General features: G+C 36.3%; 1 protein-coding gene across 1 annotated transcript in view; it reads left to right on the top strand.

Annotated features, from left to right (window-relative positions):
* Positions 1–23660, top strand: part of SEMA3D (sema domain, immunoglobulin domain (Ig), short basic domain, secreted, (semaphorin) 3D) — a 230218-nt gene that overhangs the window by 157084 nt on the left and 49474 nt on the right. Inside the window, exon 9 of the mRNA XM_010848142.1 lies at positions 9920–10062. Coding sequence (XP_010846444.1) covers positions 9920–10062 — 143 coding nt within the window. The remainder of the gene's footprint in view (positions 1–9919; positions 10063–23660) is intronic.

Genomic DNA, 23660 nt, shown 5'->3' with positions numbered 1-23660 from the left:
TCTCCAGTCAAGAACACTGGTGTGGATTGTCATGCCGTCCTCCAGGGGATCTTCCCACCCAGGGATGAATGCAGGTCTCCTGCATTGCAGGTGGATTCTTTACCATCTGAGCCACCAGGGAAGCCCCAAAATACTGGAGTGGGTAGCCTATTCCTTCTCCACAGGATCTTCCAACCCAGGAACCAAACTGGGATCTCCTGCATGACAGGCGGATTCTTTACCAGCTGAGCTACCAGGGAAGCCCCTTCTTGTAACTAAGTTCTCTTAAAAATATTTATTTAAATGTCTTACATTTTCATCTCAGTTTAAACAAAAGGAACTAGTTGCCAAATATGGAAATAAGATATCTAAGCCTTGGCCTTGATTGTGCCATTGAAATCATTTGAGATTTATACAAGTTGTTTAGTGACCTTTTGCTTGAGTTTCTTTGAATAGTAAATAGATGTAGAAAACAATAATTGAATTTAAAATCTAAAATACTGGGAATCTAATTCAAAACTTTCTTGTTTTCCTTTTCTAAACTGCCCTCACCTATTTCCTGATTTTAATCTATCTTAACATTCTTAATTTCATCTACCCAGTAACCTTGAAGTTATCTTTAATTTCTTCCTCTCCTTTATCTCCCTTTGTCTAATCTATCACTAAGAGCCTTTACTTCCTTCAAAATATCAGTTGACCTTGTTTTTTCCATGGCCACCATCTTTCTTTAGGTCTCCATCACCTTGTCTCTGTTTTATTGCCCCTATCTTGTTTGTTAACCCTTTTCCCTATATCTGGTCTCTTCTGCTTCAAATTAATTTTATATAGCTTCTATCCTAGTCACTGCTATTAGGCACTTTTAAAGTATAATCTCAGTTAGTGGTATAATTTTGAGAGAATTACTATTTCCACTTTACAGTTGGGGGTAGATTAGAAATCAGATTAATAGTCTGTGGTGAGACAGTTATTGTGGGATTGAAACTCAGGTAAGTGTCTCTAGCTCTAGACACTTTATTCTTACCATTGTATGATACAGTCCACCAACCTAAATTCTGATCTTGTGATTGCCCATCTGCTGCTCTTGCAGCTTCATTACAATCAGGGTCCATATCGCCATGCCATGTTGGGCAACAGCAAACTGAAGATGTGCGTCTGCTTGTGGAGACCACAGCAAATAGAGAACATGTGGGTTAGGCAAGCAATGTGGAAGCCCTACACAGCTGTAGCCAATATTGTGAACATTTGCTAAGGGATAAGCTGGCCAGAATCAGGAGAGCACAATGCGTCAGGAGACTCAGTCTGTCAGAAGCTTCCTGGTCCAAGGAAACTATGGCAGGGCAAGGGAAAAATGGTAGAAACTATATGAGATTCTTGTAAAGACATGCTAAGGGAAAAGATTGACTTGGGGGGAGGGGCATTCCTATTCTCCATTTTCAGAAGTGGCTATTTTCCAGATATAGTCAGCCTAGTATCCAAAGATAGAGGCCAGAGGAGTCATCTGGATAGTGTCAGGAATACAGGGAGACAAAAAAGCAATGGTTGTTAAAGGAGCTATGTTTGGGGGTTAGACATTATCTTATTCAACCTTCAGTTCAGTTCAGTAGCTCAGTCGTGACCGACTCTTTGAGACCCCCATGAATCGCAGCACACCAGGACTCCCTGTCCATCACCAACTCCCGGAGTTCACTCAAACTCATGTTCATCAAGTCAGTGATGCCATCCAGCCATCTCATCCTCTGTCGTCCTCTTCTCCTCCTGCCCCAAATCCCTCCCAGCATCAGGGTCTTTTCCAATGAGTCAACTCTTCGTATGAGGTGGCCAATGGTCTGGTTGGATCTCCTTGCAGTTCAAGGGGCTCTCAAGAGTCTTCTCCAACACCACAGTTCAAAAGCATCAATTCTTTGGTGCTCAGCTTTCTTCACAGTCCAACTCTCACATCCATACATGACCACTGGAAAAACCATAGCCTTGACTAGACGGACCTTTGTTGGCAAAGTAATGTCTCTGCTTTTGAATATGGTATCTAGATTTGTCTAAAGTGTACTTTTTATTAATTATGTACATAGCATAATCAGTGCAATACCTGTCACATATCACAGTGCAGTCCACAATCATATAATGCAATGTGTAAATTTTCTTGACTACTTATTTAGCGTGTACATGTGAAACTCACTCCGGGGTTTTGTTCAATTACTAAGAACTGACAGGTACTTGATATTTCAAATAATGTCACCAGTGTCAATGTCTAACTACTTTCCTCTATATATTATTGCATCATTGATTACTTTGTCTAATCCAATGCCAGAAGACATAAGAAGTATGAATACTGATTCCTTCTTTGAGAAATGAATCCACCTATTAAATCCCTTGCCAGGAGGGTGAAAACTTGTGAAGGTGAACCCTATGGCTGTTCTAGACACAGTCTTAGGTACTTCCACACTTTTCTGTATCAACTTAATCTTAGAACACTTAAGGAAAGATACAAGTCAGAGGGTTATTCAAACACATTAGACGTTTTTCATGAGAATTTTGAGATAAAAGTAAGAAGTATGACCATTTGGATAATGAAAACAAACAATGACGCCTCAGTTGCATATGTTTCTGTTTTCTTTCCTGGAGTAGATGAGAACTTTTGTTTTAAAATTTTTATTTCCAACATGTGGAGGAAGTTTTCATTTGAAGTTTCTCTTGGAGTACTGTTGTCTATAAATTGTTTTCCACACAGAAGGATAGCATTTTTCAAAAGTGGTAGAAAAAGATACTACAAGAAGAAATAAAGGAAAATAAACAACTCACTATGTCTTACGTCCTGTTGTAGATGTGCTCATCTGGATGAAACAATGTTCATAAGGAGAAATGAAAGTGATATGCATTTCATCAGGCCATATGGATGTATGCCATTTTCATTTGGCAGTGTCTCTTGATGTCATGCTAAAAGTTCATTTGTGAAAATGCACGATTTCAAACTCCATCCCTATTAAGGCATGTGTTTCAAATGCCAAATGGGAAAAATGTACTCTAATAAAGCACAGGTGTCTTGGGGTATGATTTTAAATTATTTAATACAACTATGCATGTCATATACTGGTGAAATGATATCTATTTTTACATAAACTTGGCAACAAGTCAGAAAAGAGTTTCTATCATAAAATACTAATATCAATATTCTAAGACATAGGACCTCAATTGAATCTGTGAGAAAGAAAACTCTCTTGCTTAAAACTGGTATTTATTTTTAACTCAAAATTACTTATTATTTAAATCACAGAATAGTGTACTGTTGGATACTAATGCTTTTTTTTTCATAATTAGATTTCTTCACGTAATAATAAATATTTGGCTTAAATACTTCCACCATTTAATTTGTTTATAGTACTCCAAAATAATTTTCTTACAGTAATATTTTTTTACATGAAAAAGAACCAACATTTAAGAGTCCAATAAGACCACAGTCACTGAATAAACACAGTAAGATCATTTATGTTATATATTAGTTGAAATTTAAAAGAAATACAACTTGGAAAAATATCTACTCTATTTTGCCCCACTAATATTATAATTGGAGAAGGCAATGGCACCCCACTCTAGTACTGTTGCCCGGAAAATCCCATGGATGGAGGAGCCTGGTAGGCTGCAGTCCATGGGGTCGCTAAGAGTCAGACACAACTGAGTGATACTTTCCTGCATTGGAGAAGGAAATGGCAACCCACTCCAGTGTTCTTCCCTGGAGAATCCCAGGGACGGAGAAGCCTGGTAGGCAGCAGTCCATGGGGTCTCACAGAGTCGGACACGACTGAAGCGACGCAGCAATATTATAATGACATTTCTGGAATGGGGACTAGGATCATACTCTAACTTTTGACCTTTTCAAATGGCAATACCTGGCAACAACACCTGGATAATGTTTTGCATAGCCAAAGAGGCTCTTCTGTGCATTTCAACAATAGAATATGAATTAACATGTTTATTTGTATTGCTTTTAGGCAGAGTACATTCCATTCTGTCATAAAGCTGTGTTTTGTTTGTTGAATTTCGCAAATAAGAGAACACCAATCAGCCCATATAACTGCTGCTTCCATCTGTGTGTCTGAGGAAAGTTTTACAAACAACTCTCTCTCAGAGTAAAAATCCTTTTTACCTGTAATGATTTTCTGTTTTAAATCACTGAGATCTCTTTTTCTCTCTGAAGAGAGAAGACTGCAAATTTTGTACCACTGTTATTTTTAAAACTATAAATTTAGCTCAGTCATGGGCTTTCATGGTGGCTCAGACAGTAAAGAATCTGTCTGTGATGTGGAAGACCCGGGTTTGATCCTGGGTTGGGAAGATCCCCTGGAGAAGGGAATGGCAACCCACTCCAGTATTCTTGCCTGGAGAATCCCATGGATAGAAGAGGGTGTACAGTCCATGGGGTTGCAAAGAGTTGGACCTGACTGAGTGACTAACACTTACTGTGTTATTTTTATTTTTATTTTTTTTAATTTAATTTTATTTTATTTTTTAACTTTACAATATTGTATTGGTTTTGCCATATATTTAAAAGTATAAATTCAACTCAATCATGGCAGTAGTTCTGATACTAAAATTACAAAGGGTCATCAGGCTGCAAAGAGGTAAGAACTATGATAAATTCTACTTGTGTCATCTCCATTTTAAGCTATGTATTTGTTGAGATAAAACAAGCCAATTGCATTCCTATAATTTCTGTATCAGTTCAGAAATCCTAGCTGTCCAAGGAACTCTCAAGAGTCTTCTCCAACACCACAGTTCAAAAGAATCAATTCTTCTGTGCTCAGGTTTCTTTATAGTCCAACTCTCACACCCATACATGACTACTGGAAAAACCATAACTTTGACTAGATGGATCTTTGTTGGCAAAGTAACGTCTCTGCTTTTGAAGGTTGGTCATATCTTTTCTTAGGTTATGCCTAAGCTTGGTCATAACTTTTCTCCCAAGGAGTAAGCGTCTTTTAATTTCATGGCTGTAATCACCATCTGCAGTGATTTTGGAGCCCCCCAAAATAAAATCTGCCACTGTTTCCACTGTTTCTCCATCTGTTTGCCATGAAGTGATGGGATCAGATGCTATGATCTTAGTTTTCTGAATGTTGAGATTTAAGCCAACTTTTTCACTCTCCTCTTTCACTTGCATCAAGAAGCTTTTGAGTTCCTCTTCACTTTCTCCCATAAGGGTGGTGTCATCTGCATATTCGAGGTTATTGATATTTCTCCTAGCAGTCTTAATTCCAGCTTGTGCTTCATCCAGCCCAGCACTTCTCATAAGGTACTCAAGTTAAATAAGCAGGGTAACAATATACAGCCTTGACATATTCCTTTCCCTATTTGGAACCAGTCTGTTCTTCCATGTCCAGTTCTAACTGTTGCTTTCTGACCTACATACAGATTTCTAAAGAGGCAGATAAGATGGTCTGGTATTCCCATCTCTTACAGAATTTTCCACAGTTTGTTGTGTTCCACACAGTCAAAGGCTTTGGCATAGTCAGTAAAGAAGAAATAGATGTTTTTCTGGAACTCTCTTGCTTTTTTGATAATCCAGTGAATGTTTGCAATTTGATCTCTCATTCCTCTGCCTTTTCTAAATCCAGCTTGAACATCTGGAAGTTCACAGTTCACACACTGTTGAAGCCTGGCTTGGAGAATCAGAGCATTACTTTACTACTGTGTGAGATGAGTGCACTTGTGTGGTAGTTTGAGCATTCTTTGGCATTGCCTTTCTTTGGGATTGGAATGAAAACTGAACTTTTCAGTCCTGTGGCCATTGCTGTTTTCCAAATTTGCTGGCATATTGAGTGCAGCACTTTCACAGCATCATCTTTTAGGATTTGAAGTAACTCACCTGGAATTCCATCACCTCCACTAGCTTTGTTCATAGAGATGCTTCCTAAGGCCCACTTGACTTTGCATTCCAGGATGTCTGGCTCTAGGTGAGTGATCATACCATCATGATTATCTGGGTCATGATCTTTTTTGTATTGTTCTTCTGTGTATTCCTGCCACCTCTTCTTAATATCTTCTGCTTCTGTTAGATCCATACCATTTCTGTCCTTTGTTGAGCCTATCTTTGCATGAAATGTTCCCTTGGTATCTCTAATTTTCTTGAAGAGATCTCTAGTCTTTCCCATTCATTTTGTTTTCCTTTATTTCTTTGCACTGATCACTGAGGAAGGCTTTTTTATCTCTCTTTCTGTTCTTTGGAACTCTGCATTCAAATGGGTATACCTTTCCTTTTCGCTTTTCTTCTTTTCACAGCTATTTGTAAGGCCTCTTCAGACAGCCATTTTTGTTTTTTGCATGTATTTTTCTTGGGGATGTTCTTGATCCCTGTCTCCTGTATAATGTCATGAACCTCCATCCATAGTTCTTCAGGCATTCTGTCTATCAGATCTAATCCCTTGAATCTATTTGTCATTTCCACTGTATAATCCTAAGGGATTTGATTTTGGTCATACCTGAATGGTCTAGTGGTTTTCCCTACTTTCTTCAATTTTACTCTGAATTTGGCAATTAGGAGTTCATGATCTGAGCCATAGTCAGCTCCCGGTCTTGTTTTTGCTGACTGTATAGACCTTCTCCATCTTTGACCGTAAAGAATATAATCAATCTGATTTCAGTATTGACCATCTATCTGGTGACGTCCATTTGTAGAGTCTTCTTTTGTGTTGTTTGAAGAGGGTGTTTGCTATGACCAGTGCATTTTCTTGGCAAAACTTTATTAGCCTTTGCCCTGCTTCATTCTCTACTCCAAGGCCAAAGTTGCCTGTTACTCCAGGGGTTTCTTGACTTCCTACTTTTGCATTCCAGTCCCCTTAATGAAAAGGACATCTTTTTGGGGTGTTAATTCTAAAAGGTCTTGTAGGTCTTCATAGAACCATTTTAGCTTCTTCAGCATTACTGGTCATGGCGTAGACTCGGATTACCGTGATGTAGAATGGTTTGCCTTGGAAACAAACAGAGATCATTCTGTCATTTTTGAGATTGCATCCAAGTACTGCATTTTGGAGTCTTTTGTTGATTATGGTGGCTACTCCATTTCTTCTAAGAGATTCTTGTCCACAGTAGTAGATATAATGGTCATCTGAGTTAAATTCACCCATTTCAGTCCATTTTAGTTTGCTAATTCCTAAAATGTCAACGTTTACTCTTGCCATCTCCTATTTGACCACTTCCAATTTGCCTTGATTCATGGACCTAACATTCCAGGTTTCTATGCAATATTGCTCTTTATAGCATTGGACTTTGCTTCTATCACCAGTCACATCCACAGCTGGGTGCTGTTTTTGCTTTGGCTCCATCTCTTCATTCTTTCTGGAGTTATTTCTCCACTGATCTCCAGTAGCATATTGGGCACCTTCCCACCTGGGGAGATCATCTTTCTGTATAGTTTCCATTTTATTCCTTTTTTGTCCCAGTCTAATTATGAATAATTTGTATTAAAGTCTTCACTCCTCCTGTCCATCCATGCATCTGTGTGACTGACCTAGGGTTAATGAGTCCTGTCTATGTTCTTTTCCTGTATATGAAATGGTAATCTATGGCAGTGACTCTTAAACAAGGATTTTTATCACCTATAGGGTTTTATTTGTTTTGTTTATATATTTTAAAAATACACATGCCAGTGCAGCAGGAGATTTGTATCCAGGTAGTCGCATTGAATTGAGGCATCTGTAAATTCAAAAAGGTGCTATATATTATTATCAATACCTGATCTGTGCCTGTGGAAACCCACAATTGGTTGTCCTTTTCTCTTCTCATTGTTCCAATCGCTTTTCAAGTCATTGGAAACATCAAGACTGGGCCTTCTTATTAGCCATATCTTGGCCTTATGTCAGTATTTTCTTAATCCAGAATGTAACTGAAGCAAAGAGTCAATTCTTGCTCACTTTGTGTTCTTGATCCTAGAACTTTTTCTTGTTCTAAGTGCCTTTGCATATAGTAGTAATCAAATATATCCTTACTTTCCATGAATATGCTGAAATCCTAATGCTACATTTATAAGAAATTTTGTTTCCACAGAGAATTTTTTTTAAAGAAAACATGATATGTTTAAATCAAATATGAATTTGTGACTAGAAAAGAATTTTAACTTTGCTCAGATATTCAAAACTATTTGTGATGTATCAACAATTTAAAAGCAGGGCTGGAGGGAAAAACAAAAATCCTTCAGTAGAATTGTTAATGGACCTTGCTAACTTAAGATTAATTAAAAAAGAAAAATTTTTAAATGCTACATGATTTTCTAAAAATTTTTTTGTGTAATTTATAACCATATCAAAATGAGATTATTGAGAGCATAAAAATCCACTGGAGTTCTAAGTTCCAGGGAAAGAACAGGGGAATAACAAAGAATAAAAGGGAGAAAGTTCATGCACATACTTCCCACCCACCCACCCCAGTCTTTTCCTCTTAAGGTTTCACATTTAAGCAGAGAAGAGACTGGATGGGAGACCCAGGGTTGACCCAGAGAGGCTGGGGTGATAAAGACTGAACTACTCATCACTTAGAATCAAACTTTAACTTTTGTCTGTTGAAGGAGTCTATTATGAAGTGTTGTTTGCTGGGCTACTGATCAACTGTTCTGTATTTGCAGGGGCATGGTTTTTAATACCGTGGGGTACCCGGCAATCAGGGCCCTGATCAAAACAAAGGCAGTGTTACTTTTTCACCTCCTACTTATATTTATTTTTTGGGAAACTTTGTTTTCTCTCGTTCCTGCTTCTACATCCTAAACAGTGCTCATTGCTTTCTTCCAGGCATCTTGTATATTCTACTTAATTGAAGTCCTTTACTCCCAATTAACCAATTTTTGTCTTTGCTTTAATCAAATGATTTTTGTTAATCAAAGTGTTTATTTCTGAACTAGTATCATCCAATTACAGATCTGTTACTCCCAGATCTGTATGTTAACCATATAAATGGTTAACTCCCATTTATATAAAACTAAGACTTAAAAGGCCAAGTACTTTTTAAACAAGGCATTAGTAACCCAAATTGACTTGTCACTGATGCAACTGCAAAGGAGTTAATTGTATTGTCATTATTTTTTTGCTTGATATGCATCATGGACAATTTTCCCTGCCAGTACATTTAGAATTGCTTCATTTTTAATAACTACATGTTATACTATTGATACCAATTGTGTGAATATGCTCAATTTTCCATCATCTCTTGTTTGTGGCCCTAATCATTATTATTATCATCCCAGTCATTTTAATAATGAATAACATTTATTTAATCCTTATTATGTATCAGACACTACTGGATAGTAAATGCTTTATATGTATTAATTTACTTGATTATCATATTAGTGACCCTAGATATGATGATATTGGTAACCTCATATTAGGTATGAGAAAATTGAGGAATAAGTGGCAGAGACAGGATATAAACTTAGAAAGAGTGTCCTCAGAGCCAACACTGAAGTCAACCCAAGCATTTTACTGGTTGGTTGAATTTTTTTGGCAGTTACACAAACTATAGCAAATAACATCGTAATATATCAAAATCTGAGATAAGTTTATAGTTTTTCCTTAGCTCTTCATAATGGAAACTGGTTAAAAAAAGCAGTCATAAAAAAGGAAAATATTAAAGTCCAATCATAAACAAGGAAAATATAAAATCATTGACTCTCTAGGTTTGAAAAAACGACTTTATGTGTAATTCAGTTGAATTGAGATAATTATTAATCTCAGCCAGTCATGTTCTCACCTGGTCTCTGGAGTCCTAAAGAACTTGTTCAAGACTTCTTTGTGCTAATACCTGTTTCTACTTTGTGTCATGTTTATTATGCATATGCTTCATTTCCACATTTCGTTCATGTTTTTTATTCTGCTGCTAATTGTTTTACATACAAAAGATACTAGTATTATTGTAGCTGAATTATTTCAGTATTTTAATGTAGAGCTTCTTTTCTTCCTAACAGGAGCAAAATTTATTGGAACTTTCCCCATCCCAGACACCTATAATCCAGATGATGATAAAGTATATTTCTTTTTTCGTGAATCATCTCAAGAAGGAAGTACTTCTGATAAGACCATCCTTTCTCGAGTTGGAAGAGTTTGTAAGGTAAGATATATTTGTTTTACTTTAGGCATATGTGTATATGTATGAATAATTAACCATGTAATTTTGAAGTTAATCCCATTATTCCTAAATGGCAGAGTAAATTCATGTTATCCTATACGTATAATTTTTGAGATCCAAAAGGGAAAAGAATTAAAAATTTTCCAATGTTAAAAATTATTTTTTCCAATCCCTGAGCTGTTTGCAGGTTTGAGTTAACTCTGCTTGGCAGTTTGCTCCTTTTATTGGTGGGCTGTACCTCTGCCAGTTATCACTATTCCCAGTAAGACCACTGCATTGTCCTGATCCATGGACATTAAAATGTTTTGTACATTAAATAATCTTATTTTTAAATAGAAAGTAACAGCATCACTAGCAGAATCATATCCCATATTTTTTAATCAAAACACATCACATGTAAAATTATATATTTTTGCATAATAAGTTGAAAATGTGGTTGTAATCTTACTATTTAGATATTTTCTAGAGCATTAATCTAGATTAGTTTCTGAGAGAAAAACATGATAAGAAGGAAACACAAATAAACCAAAAAATAAAACATTTATTTTGAAGAAAACTGAAATTTTTAATACTACCATTTTGTGGAAATTACAAGAAAACAGAAACTCTATGAAACACTTCCATTTTGTGCCGTCAAAGTTGTCATGTAAATAAATACAAGCTTTACAGAATAAAAATACTACTGCAATCATACTTTACAGCATATTCTTTTGTTAGTTGGATTTATCTTCACTAAAATCACTTTTCTTAAATATCCAGACACCTTCGGCATTAACTCAGTTATTAAGAGGAAGAGCTGTTAACTTAATAAATACTCTCAGCGGGAAGGTTTCTTTGGTCTTGTACAAACTTTTCATTTTCTTCCATCTGAGCCTATCACTTTTTTTTCTCAACCTGTGCCCTCAGGCTTTTGAACACTTTCAGGGACAGAAATACAAACCTTCATTGCCCTTAAGAGTGCTAATGAAAACACAGTTTTTGAAAGAGGCCAAACTTGTGAATGCAGATCATTCTTTATCTAGTGTCCTAGCCAGTAATGCTGTCTCCCATTGATCCCTTCACCCCCAGGGGACAGTCTCTGAAAAGCATCCTCATTCTTTCAGAGTCTTAAGAATTCACAGTCATTTCTCTTGAAGTCTCTCTCCTGGAGATGAATGGCCATTGCTTGGAGTAGTCATAGTATGTGAGTGTACTGAAGCATGCCTTAGCACAACAGTACCCCAGCCCGGAGGCTGTGCTGTGGATGGACATCATTTGTATAAATGAACCACGATAAGTATGTCACAAGAGATTTACAACAGTTAGATGTATTTTAACAGTCACTTTGTGATGAACACATATAACAAGTATTAGCTTTGTGAACGAGTCCAATACTTATTTCTTGATAGGTTGATTCCATTTGATAGAAATTTGTTTATAACAAAGTCATGTTTTTACCCTCATATTAAATATACTGAAAGTTGACTTTAGAGGTGGAGAAATACATAGGTTGCCCCATTTATACATTTGTATTATAAAAATATAATCTAGACTTTAAGTATCAGCATGGGTTATTTTATTTATGAACAAACTCCTATAGAACTAAAAAAACAGAGACTAAAATATGAGTCTTTCCATCACAAAAAACTTCTGAGACCACACAGCAAGATTTTGCCGTGCTATTGTGTTTGGATAAAAAAAGCTAACAAATTGTGAGATCAAATAAGAACATGTGATGGATGAATTTCCTTAAAAAAATAAGGAGATAATAGTGGTTATTCTTTTTTTTTTTTTTGAAGGTTAAGTGACTTATTTATTTATTTAAATTTAAATTGATTTATTTTAATTGGAGGCTAATTACTTTACAATATTGTATTGGTTTTGCCATACATCAACGTGAATCCTCCAGGTGTACACATGTTCCCAATCCTGAACCCCCCTCCCACCTCCCTCCTGGTACCATCCCTCTGGGTCATCCTAGTGCACCAGCCCCAAGCATCCAAGATGGTAACAATAACCCTGTATGCGAGACAGCAAAAGAGGTTATTCTTAAATTGATGCATCTCTTTACTCAATCCGTGTCTTCAGTTAACACCTTCTTCAGAATTTCCTGCCACACATATGATCTACTGGTCAGTGTTTACAATATTTGGCTCTAAATGCATCTTTGTAATTTCTTAATTTCTTTCCTGCCCTGTCCAAGTTTTTAACTTGCCTAATAATTTAGGATTAGCTTAGTAAAAAGTGAGCACTCCTAAGTAAAGATTTCACTGACAAGATTAAAAATGATTTGAAATCTTAAAAAAAAAAAAGTCCTTTTTCGCATACAAAATATTTTTGTGACAGTTTTGGGAATATATTTATTTCTCTGTTTCTTTCTTTTTTTTTTTTTTTACTCCAGGAGGTTATTATAATACTGTTTTTCTGTTTTCAACAAATAGTAACATAATGTATGTCTATGCTGTGAAACAAAATGATGGTCAATTAACAAAGATCTAAGAAGGAAGAGAACATGCTAGAGAGAGTTAAGACTAACTGTGTCCACTGTACTGAATTTACAAAGCTTTTCAGTAACATGAGAGTCCTTTATACTATTTGTTCCACCAGGATATCCTTATTCCACAAGGATATTTTTTAGGAAATATTAAGCTTTTGTTGTTCTTGTTGTTCTTGTTTTGTTTTCTTTTCTAGGGGCTTCCTTTGTAGCTCAGCTGGTCAAGAAATGCCTGCAATGCAGGAGACCCCAGTTCAGTTCCTGGGTTGGGATGATCTGCTGGAGAAGGGATAGGCTACCCACCCCAGTATTCCTGGGCTTCCCTGGTGGCTCAGGTGTTAAAGAATCTGCCCACAATGCGGGAGACCTGGGTTCAATCCCTGGGTTGGAAAGATTCCCCTAAAAAAGGGAATGGCTACCCACTCCAATATTCTGGCCTAGATAATTCCATGGACTATACAGGTCACAAAGAGTCAGACACAACTGAGAGACTTTCATTTTCAGTTTTACCTGAGAACTTTCAGCCCAGTGAAAAACTGTTGACATTTTCAGAGCTCCCTACCTCTACAGCTACTAAAGTAAAAGTTGTTTTATTGACCTGACAAAAGAATTACTATTAGACTGAGTGGTAGAGGAACTGGATATCAAATTGCCAACATCTGCTAGATCATTGGGAAAACTAGAGAGTTCCAGAAAAACATCTATTTCTGCTTTATTGACTATGCCAAAGACTTTGACTGTGTGGATCACAATAAACTGTCGAAAATTCTGAAAGAGATGGGAATACCAGACCACCTGACCTGCCTCTTGAGAAACCTATATGCAGGTCAGGAAGCAACAGTTAGAACTGGACATGGAACAACAGACTGGTTCCAAATAGGAAAAGGAGTACGTCAAGGCTATATATTGTCACCCTGCTTAATTAACTTATATGCAGGGTACATCATGAGAAACACTGGGCTGGATGAAGCACAAGCTGGAATCAAGATTGCTGGGAGAAGTATCAATAACCTCAGATATGCAGATGACACCACCCTTATAGCAGAAAGTGAAGAGGAACTACAAGCCTCTTGATGAAGGTGAAAGAGGAGAGTGGAAAAGTTGGCTTAAAGCTCAACATTCAGAAAACTAAGATCATGGCATCCAGTCCCATCACTTCATGGCAAATAGATGGGGAAACAGTGGAAACAGTGTCAGACTTTATTTTTTGGGCTCCAAAATCACTGCAGATGGTGACTGCAACCATGAAATTAAAAGACGCTTACTCCTTGGAAAGAAAGTTTTGACCAAACTAGACAGCATATTAAAAAGCAGAGACATTACTTTGTCAACAAAGGTCCATCTAGTCAAGGCTATGGTTTTTCTAGTAGTCATATAAGGATGTGAAAGTTGGACTATAAAGAAAGCTGAGTGCAGAATAATTAATGCTTTTGAACCATGGTGTTGGAGAAGACTCTTGAGAGTCCCTTGGACTACAAAGAGAGCCAGCCAGTCCATCCTAAAGGATATCAGTCCTGGGTATTCATTGGAAGGACTGATGCTAAAGCTGAAACTCCAGTACTTTGGCCACCTGAGACGAAGAGCTGACTCATTTGAAAAGACCCTGATTCTAGGAAAGATTGAGGGAGGGAGAAGAAGGAGACCACAGAGGATAAGATGGTTGGATGGCATCACTGACTCAATGGGCATGAGTTTGGGTAGACTCTGGGAGTTGGTGATGGACAGGGAGGCCTGGCGTCCTGCAGTTCATGGAGTCACAAAGAGTCAGACATGACTGAGCGACTTAACTGACTGAGTGGTATATTGTGATGGGCAGGTAGGAGATTTTGGAAATAGGCAAAAGTTACACAAAAGTGAACAAAGGACTGTTTACACAATAAGGGTGAATCTTTTTGTAACCCATTCCTTTATTATTTTATCATTTCATTATTTCAACAACAAAACATAAGTTCTGTGCAAACTGCAGTATACTAGATGCTGGGAAGTAAGTAAATTACTGTCCATCTTCTTTAATACCTTACAATACAGGTGAGGGTAATTGAGATACAAGCAAATAATCACAGTGGAAGGAAAGTTATGACCAACTTAGGTAGCATATTCAAAAGCAGAGACATTACTTTGCCAACAAAGGTTCGTCTAGTCAAGGCTATGGCTTTTCCTATGGTCATTATGGATGTGAGAGTTGGACTGTGAAGAAGGCTGAGCGCCGAAGAATTGATGCTTTTGAACTGTGGTGTTGGAGAAGACTCTTGAGAGTCCCTTGGACTGCAAGGAGATCCAACCAGTCCATTCTGAAGGAGATCAGCCCTGGGATTTCTTTGGAAGGAATGATGCTAAAGCTGAAACTCCAGTACTTTGGCCACCTCATGTGAAGAGTTGACTCATTGGAAAAGACTCTGGTGCTGGGAGGGATTGTGGGCAGGAGGAGAAGGGGATGACAGAGGATGAGATGGCTGGATGGCATCACTGACTCGATGGATGTGAGTCTGAGTGAACTCTGGGAGTTGGTGATGGACAGGGAGGCCTGGCATGCTGCAATTCATGGGGTCACAAAGAGTCAGACACGACTGAGCAACTGAACTGAATGTGATGAAGGTCAGACTGAGAACTCTATGCACTTCATGAAGCCTAATAATTGAGAGGTAGAAGGACTACACCAAGGGCAGGAAAGGAGGATAGGCATTTCAGGCAGCCTTGTGACAAAATACATTTTGTTTACAGAACAGTGATATCTTGTTGTCAGTGGAAATTGAGAGATGGTGGGGAGCAATGTTATCTCTTAAATTGTGGTGAATTGGATGATAAACAGTATTATTTTCATATTAAAGAGTTTCAATTCTATCATTCAGACAATGAGAAGTTATAAATGTTTTTAGGAAGAGAAGTGACCTCTAGGTATTTAGCAGTTCTTTGAGTAATGCATCTGCATTGAGAAATATTTGTGACTGAGAGACCTGTTAGGTAGTTTCCCAAAGAAAGTAAGAATGAAGAGATAAGGTAAGTTCAAGAGATACTTTTAAAATAGAATGTATGTTAATTTCTAAAAGGTCCTAAATTTACTACCACTCTTTTATTTATTGCTTGGTGTAGAAAAGCGTTGTCCAATAGAACTTGCTGCAATGATGGGAATGTTCTGTATCAGAATGTTCTGTATCAGAATGTTCTCTATAGCATAGTAGCCAGGTGGCTATTAGTGATCACATATGCCTAATATGACTAATATAGCTAAAGAACTTAATTTTTGGTGTTATTTAATTTTAATTAATTGCAATTTAAATAGCCTTGTATGGTTAGTGGCTACAATATAAATATAGACTACCAAAACATTCATTTACTTAACACATTTATTGGTAACCAGCCTTCTACAGGGCATTTCTAAACAATAGTCTGATAGAAGTCTTAAAAAAATCACACTTGGGCTCACTGAGCTTATAACCTAGTGCATGATATATGAATGAAACAAGAAAGCACATAGATTGACACATAATTGGAAGGTGTGATAAATGCTCTAATGGAAAAATCACAGGGTGCAATTGGAAAAATAAGTAAACTTTAGATTGGAAATGGAGGGTCTTTCTGAGAAATTGACTTTTGAATCAGATGATAAAAATGATTAGGAAGTTGTAGGGCAAAGGTGACAGGGATGATGAAGAACATCACAGGCAGAAGGAAGAGCGCATGTGAAATCTCAGAGGTGGGAAAAAACACTTAAGAAATAAAAAGAGGTTTACTGTGATTGGAGCAAAACAGATGCATTGAAAATGAGCAGGATAGTGGTCATTTCCTTTTAAACAATGTATAAAATTTCACCAGTCTTCAGAAGTCTTATTTCCCCAACCATAATTAGAATTGACTGATACTGCAGGTATTGACTCCATGATGTATATGAAAGGCTGCCACAACTTCCTGTCTTACTAGATCCTCCATGCATTTTAATTCTCCCTTACTGCTGTTCTAGAGACCTTGATACCAGTCGTGTAGAAAAGAGACTCCTATACTCTTAGTAACTGTGGTTACCAGAAGATAAGGCAGATATTAGGAAAATGCACAAAGAGATACATTCTGATATTTAAGAAACACCAAGAAAAGTTTATGGGCATAAATTTTATATTTGACCATATTGAACTTGATGTTCTCAGTTATGCTGCCATAATAACCAGTTGAAAATATAAAACCTGAGACTCAGTAATGTCTAGATTCATGAATGTGGAAATCACCAGTGTATTGGTAGTTCTTGAAGTCATGGCAATGTCTGAAATTGCCCAGGAAGATTTGTAGTACAAGATCAAAGGGCAAGGACAAAATCCTGAGGGACAATAACATTTGAGAAAGAGCAGAGTGAAATGTTCACAAAGGCATTGAGAAGGAATAGTTTGATAGCAGGTAGAGAACTAGACAAGAATGTTGTCAAAAGTCAGGGATAGAAACTGTTTGAAGAAGAAAGTAATGTCAGATACTGACATGTCTGACATTGTCAGGTATAATTATGACTAAAATTCAGGTATTAGTTTTGGCAGTAAGAATATAATCAGTAACTTTTGCCCAAATGATACAAATCATTTGCCCAATTTAAAGTGAAATCTAGGCTTACATCTCTGCTGTACTTTTTTTCTAGCTCAGTTTCTTAGCCTAGATAATGAGGACACTCAATTCTTCCATGACTGGTTTACCACACAAATGAAAGGCTTGAATGGGATCACATGAATTTGGATATGACAGATACAGAGGAAAGTACTAGAAAACAAGGGATACTTATACAGTGTTCAAGCAGTTAACCATCTAAGAGATTGACATGTAAGTAATGTGAGTACATGATCATACTGTCTTAAATTACATGTCAAAAATCATGCATACACACACGTCATATGCACACACTTTTGGAGTCAGATCAATTAACTGCTTAGGAATGTGAGATAATAGTGTGTGTATATTGTGGGGGGTTTGGTGGTGGTGAGAGGCAGATTAGTTACTGAGAAGAGATGATGGTATTTTACTAATTTTAAATGTTAAAATTATGATTATTACTTTCCCATCATTTTTAGCAATATTTGTGCTTTGAGGATGGATCTTATTTCTGCATAGAGTCAAAGAATTTGCAGACATCTCCTGGTGGCTCAGATGGTAAAGAATCTGCCTGCAATGTGGTAGACCTGGGTTCAATCCTTGGGTTAGGAAGTTCCCCTGGAGAAGGGAATGGCAACCTGCTCCAGTATTTTTGTCTGGAAAATCTCATGCACAGAGGAGCCTGGTGGAGTACAGTCCATGGGGTCACAAAGAGTCAAACATGACTAAGCAACTAACACCCACTGGTGAAAATTATGTGAACAATTTAAACAATGCAAATTTTAGACAAGAAATAGGAATGAGAGATTCACTAAATAGTAAAGAAACTCACCTAGAAGATAATTTCATAGGATGCTGTTGATCAATGACAGCCTCAGGAGAGTAAGTACCTTCATTCAAAGAATCTCTTCAAACAGAGTATGATTATCATTATAAATGGCAGTAAATCTAACGAATTGTTTTCCAGTAGTGTCACTACATTCTAGTCAAACTACTTATTCAGTTTTCTCAAATTTAAAATAAGGTGTTTAGCCTAGAGTGTTTTTTAAAGTCTTTGCCAGGCTCTATAATTCTTGGATTTGAACAGTCAGTATTTTCAAATACTAAATGGTGCACCTTATACCGTGGACTGCTCCCATGATGGTAAATTACACAAATCTTTGTGGTGAGGTAATAAATGCTAACTGAAATAGTAGGTGAAACTGCATGAAATAAACCTTCTGAAAAGATTTATGTCTATTTACTTTGCAAGCTAGTCCTTTCTGATGTGATGTTTATTACTGTGTGTGTGTGTGTGTGTGTGTGTCTGTCTGTGTTTCTTTTCAAAACCCACCTTGTAATGTATGGAAATACCAGTCAGGTTAGTGGAGCTTGCTCGCAACTTTCTGCCTCAAGTTTGTTTTGCATTATTTTTGGATTCTATTCATTTAGCTTACTTATGCTAGCCACTCCAGATTCCAGCTGCAGGTTGTGCCAGCTCTCTTTTTGTCCTGCGGTATTTCCTTTTGTCCACGCCAGGAATTCAGCTTGGATGGACCTTTCACATAACTTGCCTGGGGGTCTAATTAATAGCCCTTTTGCTTCGATTCTACTTGCATTGTCTATTTTGATATATGGTCCTATTTGGACAATTACTGCCTTTGAAGATTTGTGTTTTTAGGCTGATGACACTTTCGTATTTATTGATCTCCCTCTTGTTTCTTTTTTTGCTTACTTACAGCTTGTCGCTTACAACCTAATGAGAGATTTAGAGCCCAGAGTTACAGATGTGCTTTTGCTTCACTTCCATCTGTTTTCCTGTCAGAAATTCCTAGGCAAGGGTTTATACTTTTGGCTATAGCTTTTTTTTACTTTTTTTTAAATTTAATGAACTCTGATCCTACCTGAAAAAGACTGCAGAATGTGCCTAGATATGCCTAAATTTAATCTGTTAAACCTTCTTAGACAGTGATTTTTTGAACACAGTGTATTACCCGAGTCCTGCATTACTAATAATCTTTTTGAAGTAGTTAGAAAAACATGTTCTCCATTTTGGTTCTCCAACGACAAATCAAAAACAATCATCTCTAAACACTAGAGTTCTTTTCAAAAGAAAAGAAAAGAAATTTTTTTCTTGAAATCCTATTCAGAAGTTATCCCTTCAAAACCACCATGTTCAGTATCTGTCATCCAAGTTTTTTGTTTGTTTTTTCTTCTCCCCTTTGAGATATTCAAGTTTCCCTAGTTTTGCTTCTTTTACTACCAAGGTATTTCAAGATTATTAGTAGATAAATAGAAGACTCATTATTATTTTTCTTTTCTGCTTTTATTTTTAGTGGTCATAACGTGTTTTGCATCTCTATGAAATAGTTAAAGGAAACACAGTTAGGACATATTGTTGAAGAAGTCATACGCAGAAAAGGAAAGTAAAACATAGTTTTCTCATTTGATTCAGTGGGTTTCACGTCACTATTTTCCATGAGTTCTTTAATGCATTAGAATATCCTCATTTAAGCTCTTCCTCGCAGTATAACAATGTATTTTAATACATATGGTATGTCTTTCTAATTGGTCTCCTGGGAATCTTACTCTGGTTTTGACTTTTTATTTCTACCACATGATGATCATAGTTTCAAGCTTCTAAATAGGCCATCCTGCATTTGGATCACCCTTATCATTATTGACATATATAGCCTATTTAGATCATCCATATTAAGTTTACCGTTTCTAAATTTTGTCCCTAGAATAATTCAGTGAAGAGTGAGGCACCCAGAGAGAAATACATTGAACAATTGCTTTGAAATGTTAGTTACTATGATCTTATCTCCAGAATTTCCTGGTGCAAATGGGTGATTTGAAGCTATATCTCAACACAAGATTATTTAAAATCTGCAAGGTACAGCAGTTATAAATGACAAATCAGATACAGAATATGAGTGATGTTTTAAAATATTATTCAACAGGCATTAAAGACACAGAAGTATTAACTTGCCTTGATATTTTTGAATTCGTAAAAAGGATCAATAGAAAGCCTGTATGTTTATCTCAATGTGATAGTGTCAGTTATAGAAGAAAAATGTTTTGTATTTTAATATTTAGATCATACTTCAGAAGAAAGTGGGTGGTGTTAGTTCAAGATAAAATCTCTGAGTATAAATGTTATTGACGGCTAGAATGGTGGAGAGGGGTGCACAAACGTGCCTAGATTATGGTTTTTAAAGTGCTTCAGGGAATTGCATTCCTTGTCTGCACAAAGATGCAGGAGACTTCCATTAGGCAAAATAACTTTTAATCAAAGGAGAATTTATAACCTCTGACTTAACCATCAAACTGTTTTTCTTAAGTGTTTAAGATGTTTATTTATTTGAAAAGTCTGGTGTCCTTCAAATTTAACTAATTAATATGGTTACAGATTTCTGAATGCACATCTGTATTTTAATTGAATACACTGTGTTCAATGTTCACAAATGTCTTGGAGATTTCACTGATTTACAGAATCTTGAGGATTTAAGAGCATAGGAGCTGAACAGCAGTTAATACACTAAGAGCTTCTGTTTCTCAGTATAAAGGTGAACATGACAATATTTATAAAGTGTTGAGAGATCCTTGGAAAGGATGTTATACAGAGATAAAATCATGTTTAACAGATGAACCCAGCATAGTGACCTAAAGGTCAAAAGATACACTCAATAAAAGTTCATGTGTGACAGCTTGTAGCTACTCTATGTGTCCATGTAAGATTTATAAGGACTTGAGTTTGCTGTGACAGAAGAAGGAAAATGGAATCACCATTAACCTGCCTCCTGGCTGATCTCCCCATTAGGAGATTCCAGGATTAGAAGATCATAGTATTTTATAATATGCAGCTATTACCCAATCAAATGATTCAGAGATACTCTATTTTAAACTGCACAAAGATTGTGAATTGTTTTTCATTTTTAAAATTTTTGGTTTTTATTAATCACTTTAAAGTTAAGAAATATGGCAAACATGTAAAAAACTATAGAGAATGAAAAAACAGGCACCTTCTACACTCACTACCCACATTGTACACATGTGGTTGGGCTTGTTTACATTTAATTTCATTGGTACTTTCATCTGCATCTTTGTGGAGAGGATGGCAAGGCTCTTGGCAAGTCTAACCACAAAGAAGCTGTGGAGTGGAAACACAGAACTGACCAATGACTAAAAGCTGCTGATTTTGACATCTCAATAATAAATCTACAGTGTTAGTGAGATAGTTGTGTTCTTTAGAACCTCACAAAAATAAGCAAGGAGGTGACAGTTTAGTACAAAAGTGGTTACTTCCCTTTCAGCCCTCTTCTGGGCTTAAAGTTCTCAGGGGGGATTTTGTGGATTTGCAAACAAATCCAGAGACTGAGAGCTGGCCCACAAAATCAGTCAACTGACACTTCTCTGCAGGAGAAATACAACTCCTTGTGAACTGAACTTTGCCATCCCAGGTCATGCTTCTGGATGTCTGTAAGAGTTACTATCCAGACATTAAATGCTTATAATCCATTCCTGAGAGCTATTATCCCAGAAACTATACTTGTTTTCCCGTTGACAGCAAGTGGCTTTCATCTTTGACCTGGATTTTTGTGTTTGTTGTTATCTTTTTATTCCTTGAGAGGCCATGCATGGCGGCTCAATGGGTAGGCAAGAACCTTTAAAGATTCTTTTGCTCAAAGGACTGCAGTTTCTATTTGTCAGATTGAAAAAAAAATATTCAGGTACAGTATAAATCTCTTTTCAACAAATTTGGAGCTAAGAGAATAGGTAGAGTTTTTGATGGTTTGTCTTAAAATATGGGTGATAACTGCAAATATAAAGAGGGATGGTGTTTGAAAATGAGCCATTTCTTATCACTTTTATCTAATATTATGTTGAAAAGAGAATGTGATTGCTTATTGTTACAATGACATAGTAATGTGTACAGTGTTAAAGGAATGTCATGGAGCGAATACTTGATACTATCTGCTTATTCACTTAGCGAAATCATTTGGATAACTTCTAGGGGTAAAGCAGTGAACCAAACATGATCCCTGGTATTGTAATTATGATAGTCGATCTGTTTCTTCATGCACATTGAGTCAATACTATTTTTAGTATTTATTACTGGCTCCCAAAATGTACAAATATAAGTGATGACAATTTTATAAATATTATAGATATGTAAGAAGAATGCATTAAAATAGACTTTAGAGTTCTGCTTAGTACAACCTAGGCTTTGCTAAAACAAAACATATAAAGGCTAGGTGTGAGAGTTTAAAAAGACTAAAGGTCATTAGAAAGATGAGATAACACATTTTTAAATTTATTTAAAATCTTTCTTTCTGAATAATTACAGATAACATTTTTTTTCACAGGCATTATACTGTGCATTATACAGAATTCATTATTACCTTAGGAGGAAGCATTAATATTAATATCTGGGTATATATTAAGTGATCTGAGGATATTAGCAGTATAAATAAAAACTATGTCTAGGAAAATCTGCCTTTGTATCTGCAGACATTGGAAATCATTTAATAGCTAGCTGAAATATTTTTATTATTGAGCAGTGATACTCAAACAATAGATGTAGGTTCGATCCCTGTGTCAGGAAGATCCCCTGGAGAAGGAAATGGTAACCCACTCCAGTATTCTTGCCTGGGAAATCTCATGGACAAAGGAGCCTAGTGGGCTACAGTCCACAAGGTTGCAAAGAGTTAGATACAACTTAGCAACTAAACAACAATAGTTCAAGAAATAGAGGCACAATATACAAAATATAAATTTAAGAGCAATTAACAATCATGTTTGCTTCTAGAGGGTTATTATATAAAATATATTATGTATTCATTTTCTTTCTTTCTTTGCTAATTACTAAATCTTTTAGTAATTCTTCATTATGTACTAAATTATATACAGATGCTTTGGTCTGGTATCAAAGCCTTCCTTGATCTTACCCCAGTTTACTTTGTAATATTTTCCTCTATTTCAGTTTATCCCAGTCTTTATCTAAACCAGATTTGTCCTTGTTCACCTTACCCATCTCTGTTTTCCCAGTTGTTCTTCGCCCCTGGTTTCCAACATCTAGAATATTTCTTGAACCAATCTCTGAATGTGTGAATCCACCTGTAATCTTAGACAATATTAAATCTTAGTGAGTTCTGTCCTCGTTTTCCTAACAAATTTCAGAGAAGGCTCAGATTTTTTGGCATTTATCTCTATTTTTATCTGTACTTTTTCTAAAGGCTTCTGTCAATTTTATCTTGTATTTTTATTCACTAATTATTCAACATATTTTAATAAATACCTGACAGTCAGGATGTTAGTGGTATATTTGGAGTAGATGCTGGATAAAAAGAATAAGAATACATTTTCTGATGAGAATTTAAAACTCTAGAAGTTATTTTGCTTTTTATTATTGCCATGTGTTAATAGTTCTATACAGCGTCAGTGGCAGAATATTATTGCCAGAAAAAATCTTTTGTTTGTCCAAGTTCTAAACAATTGCTGTGGTTACCACTGTGTTTCTATTATGTACATTTACATGTATATGTATAATCAGCCCCCAACA

This window comes from Bison bison, unplaced genomic scaffold (assembly GCF_000754665.1).
Source record: "Bison bison bison isolate TAMUID 2011002044 unplaced genomic scaffold, Bison_UMD1.0 scf7180017864260, whole genome shotgun sequence".
Classification (NCBI taxonomy): Eukaryota; Metazoa; Chordata; class Mammalia; order Artiodactyla; family Bovidae; genus Bison; species Bison bison.
Note: the sequence above shows the minus strand (reverse complement) of the source record. Positions and strands in the feature narration are given on the sequence as shown.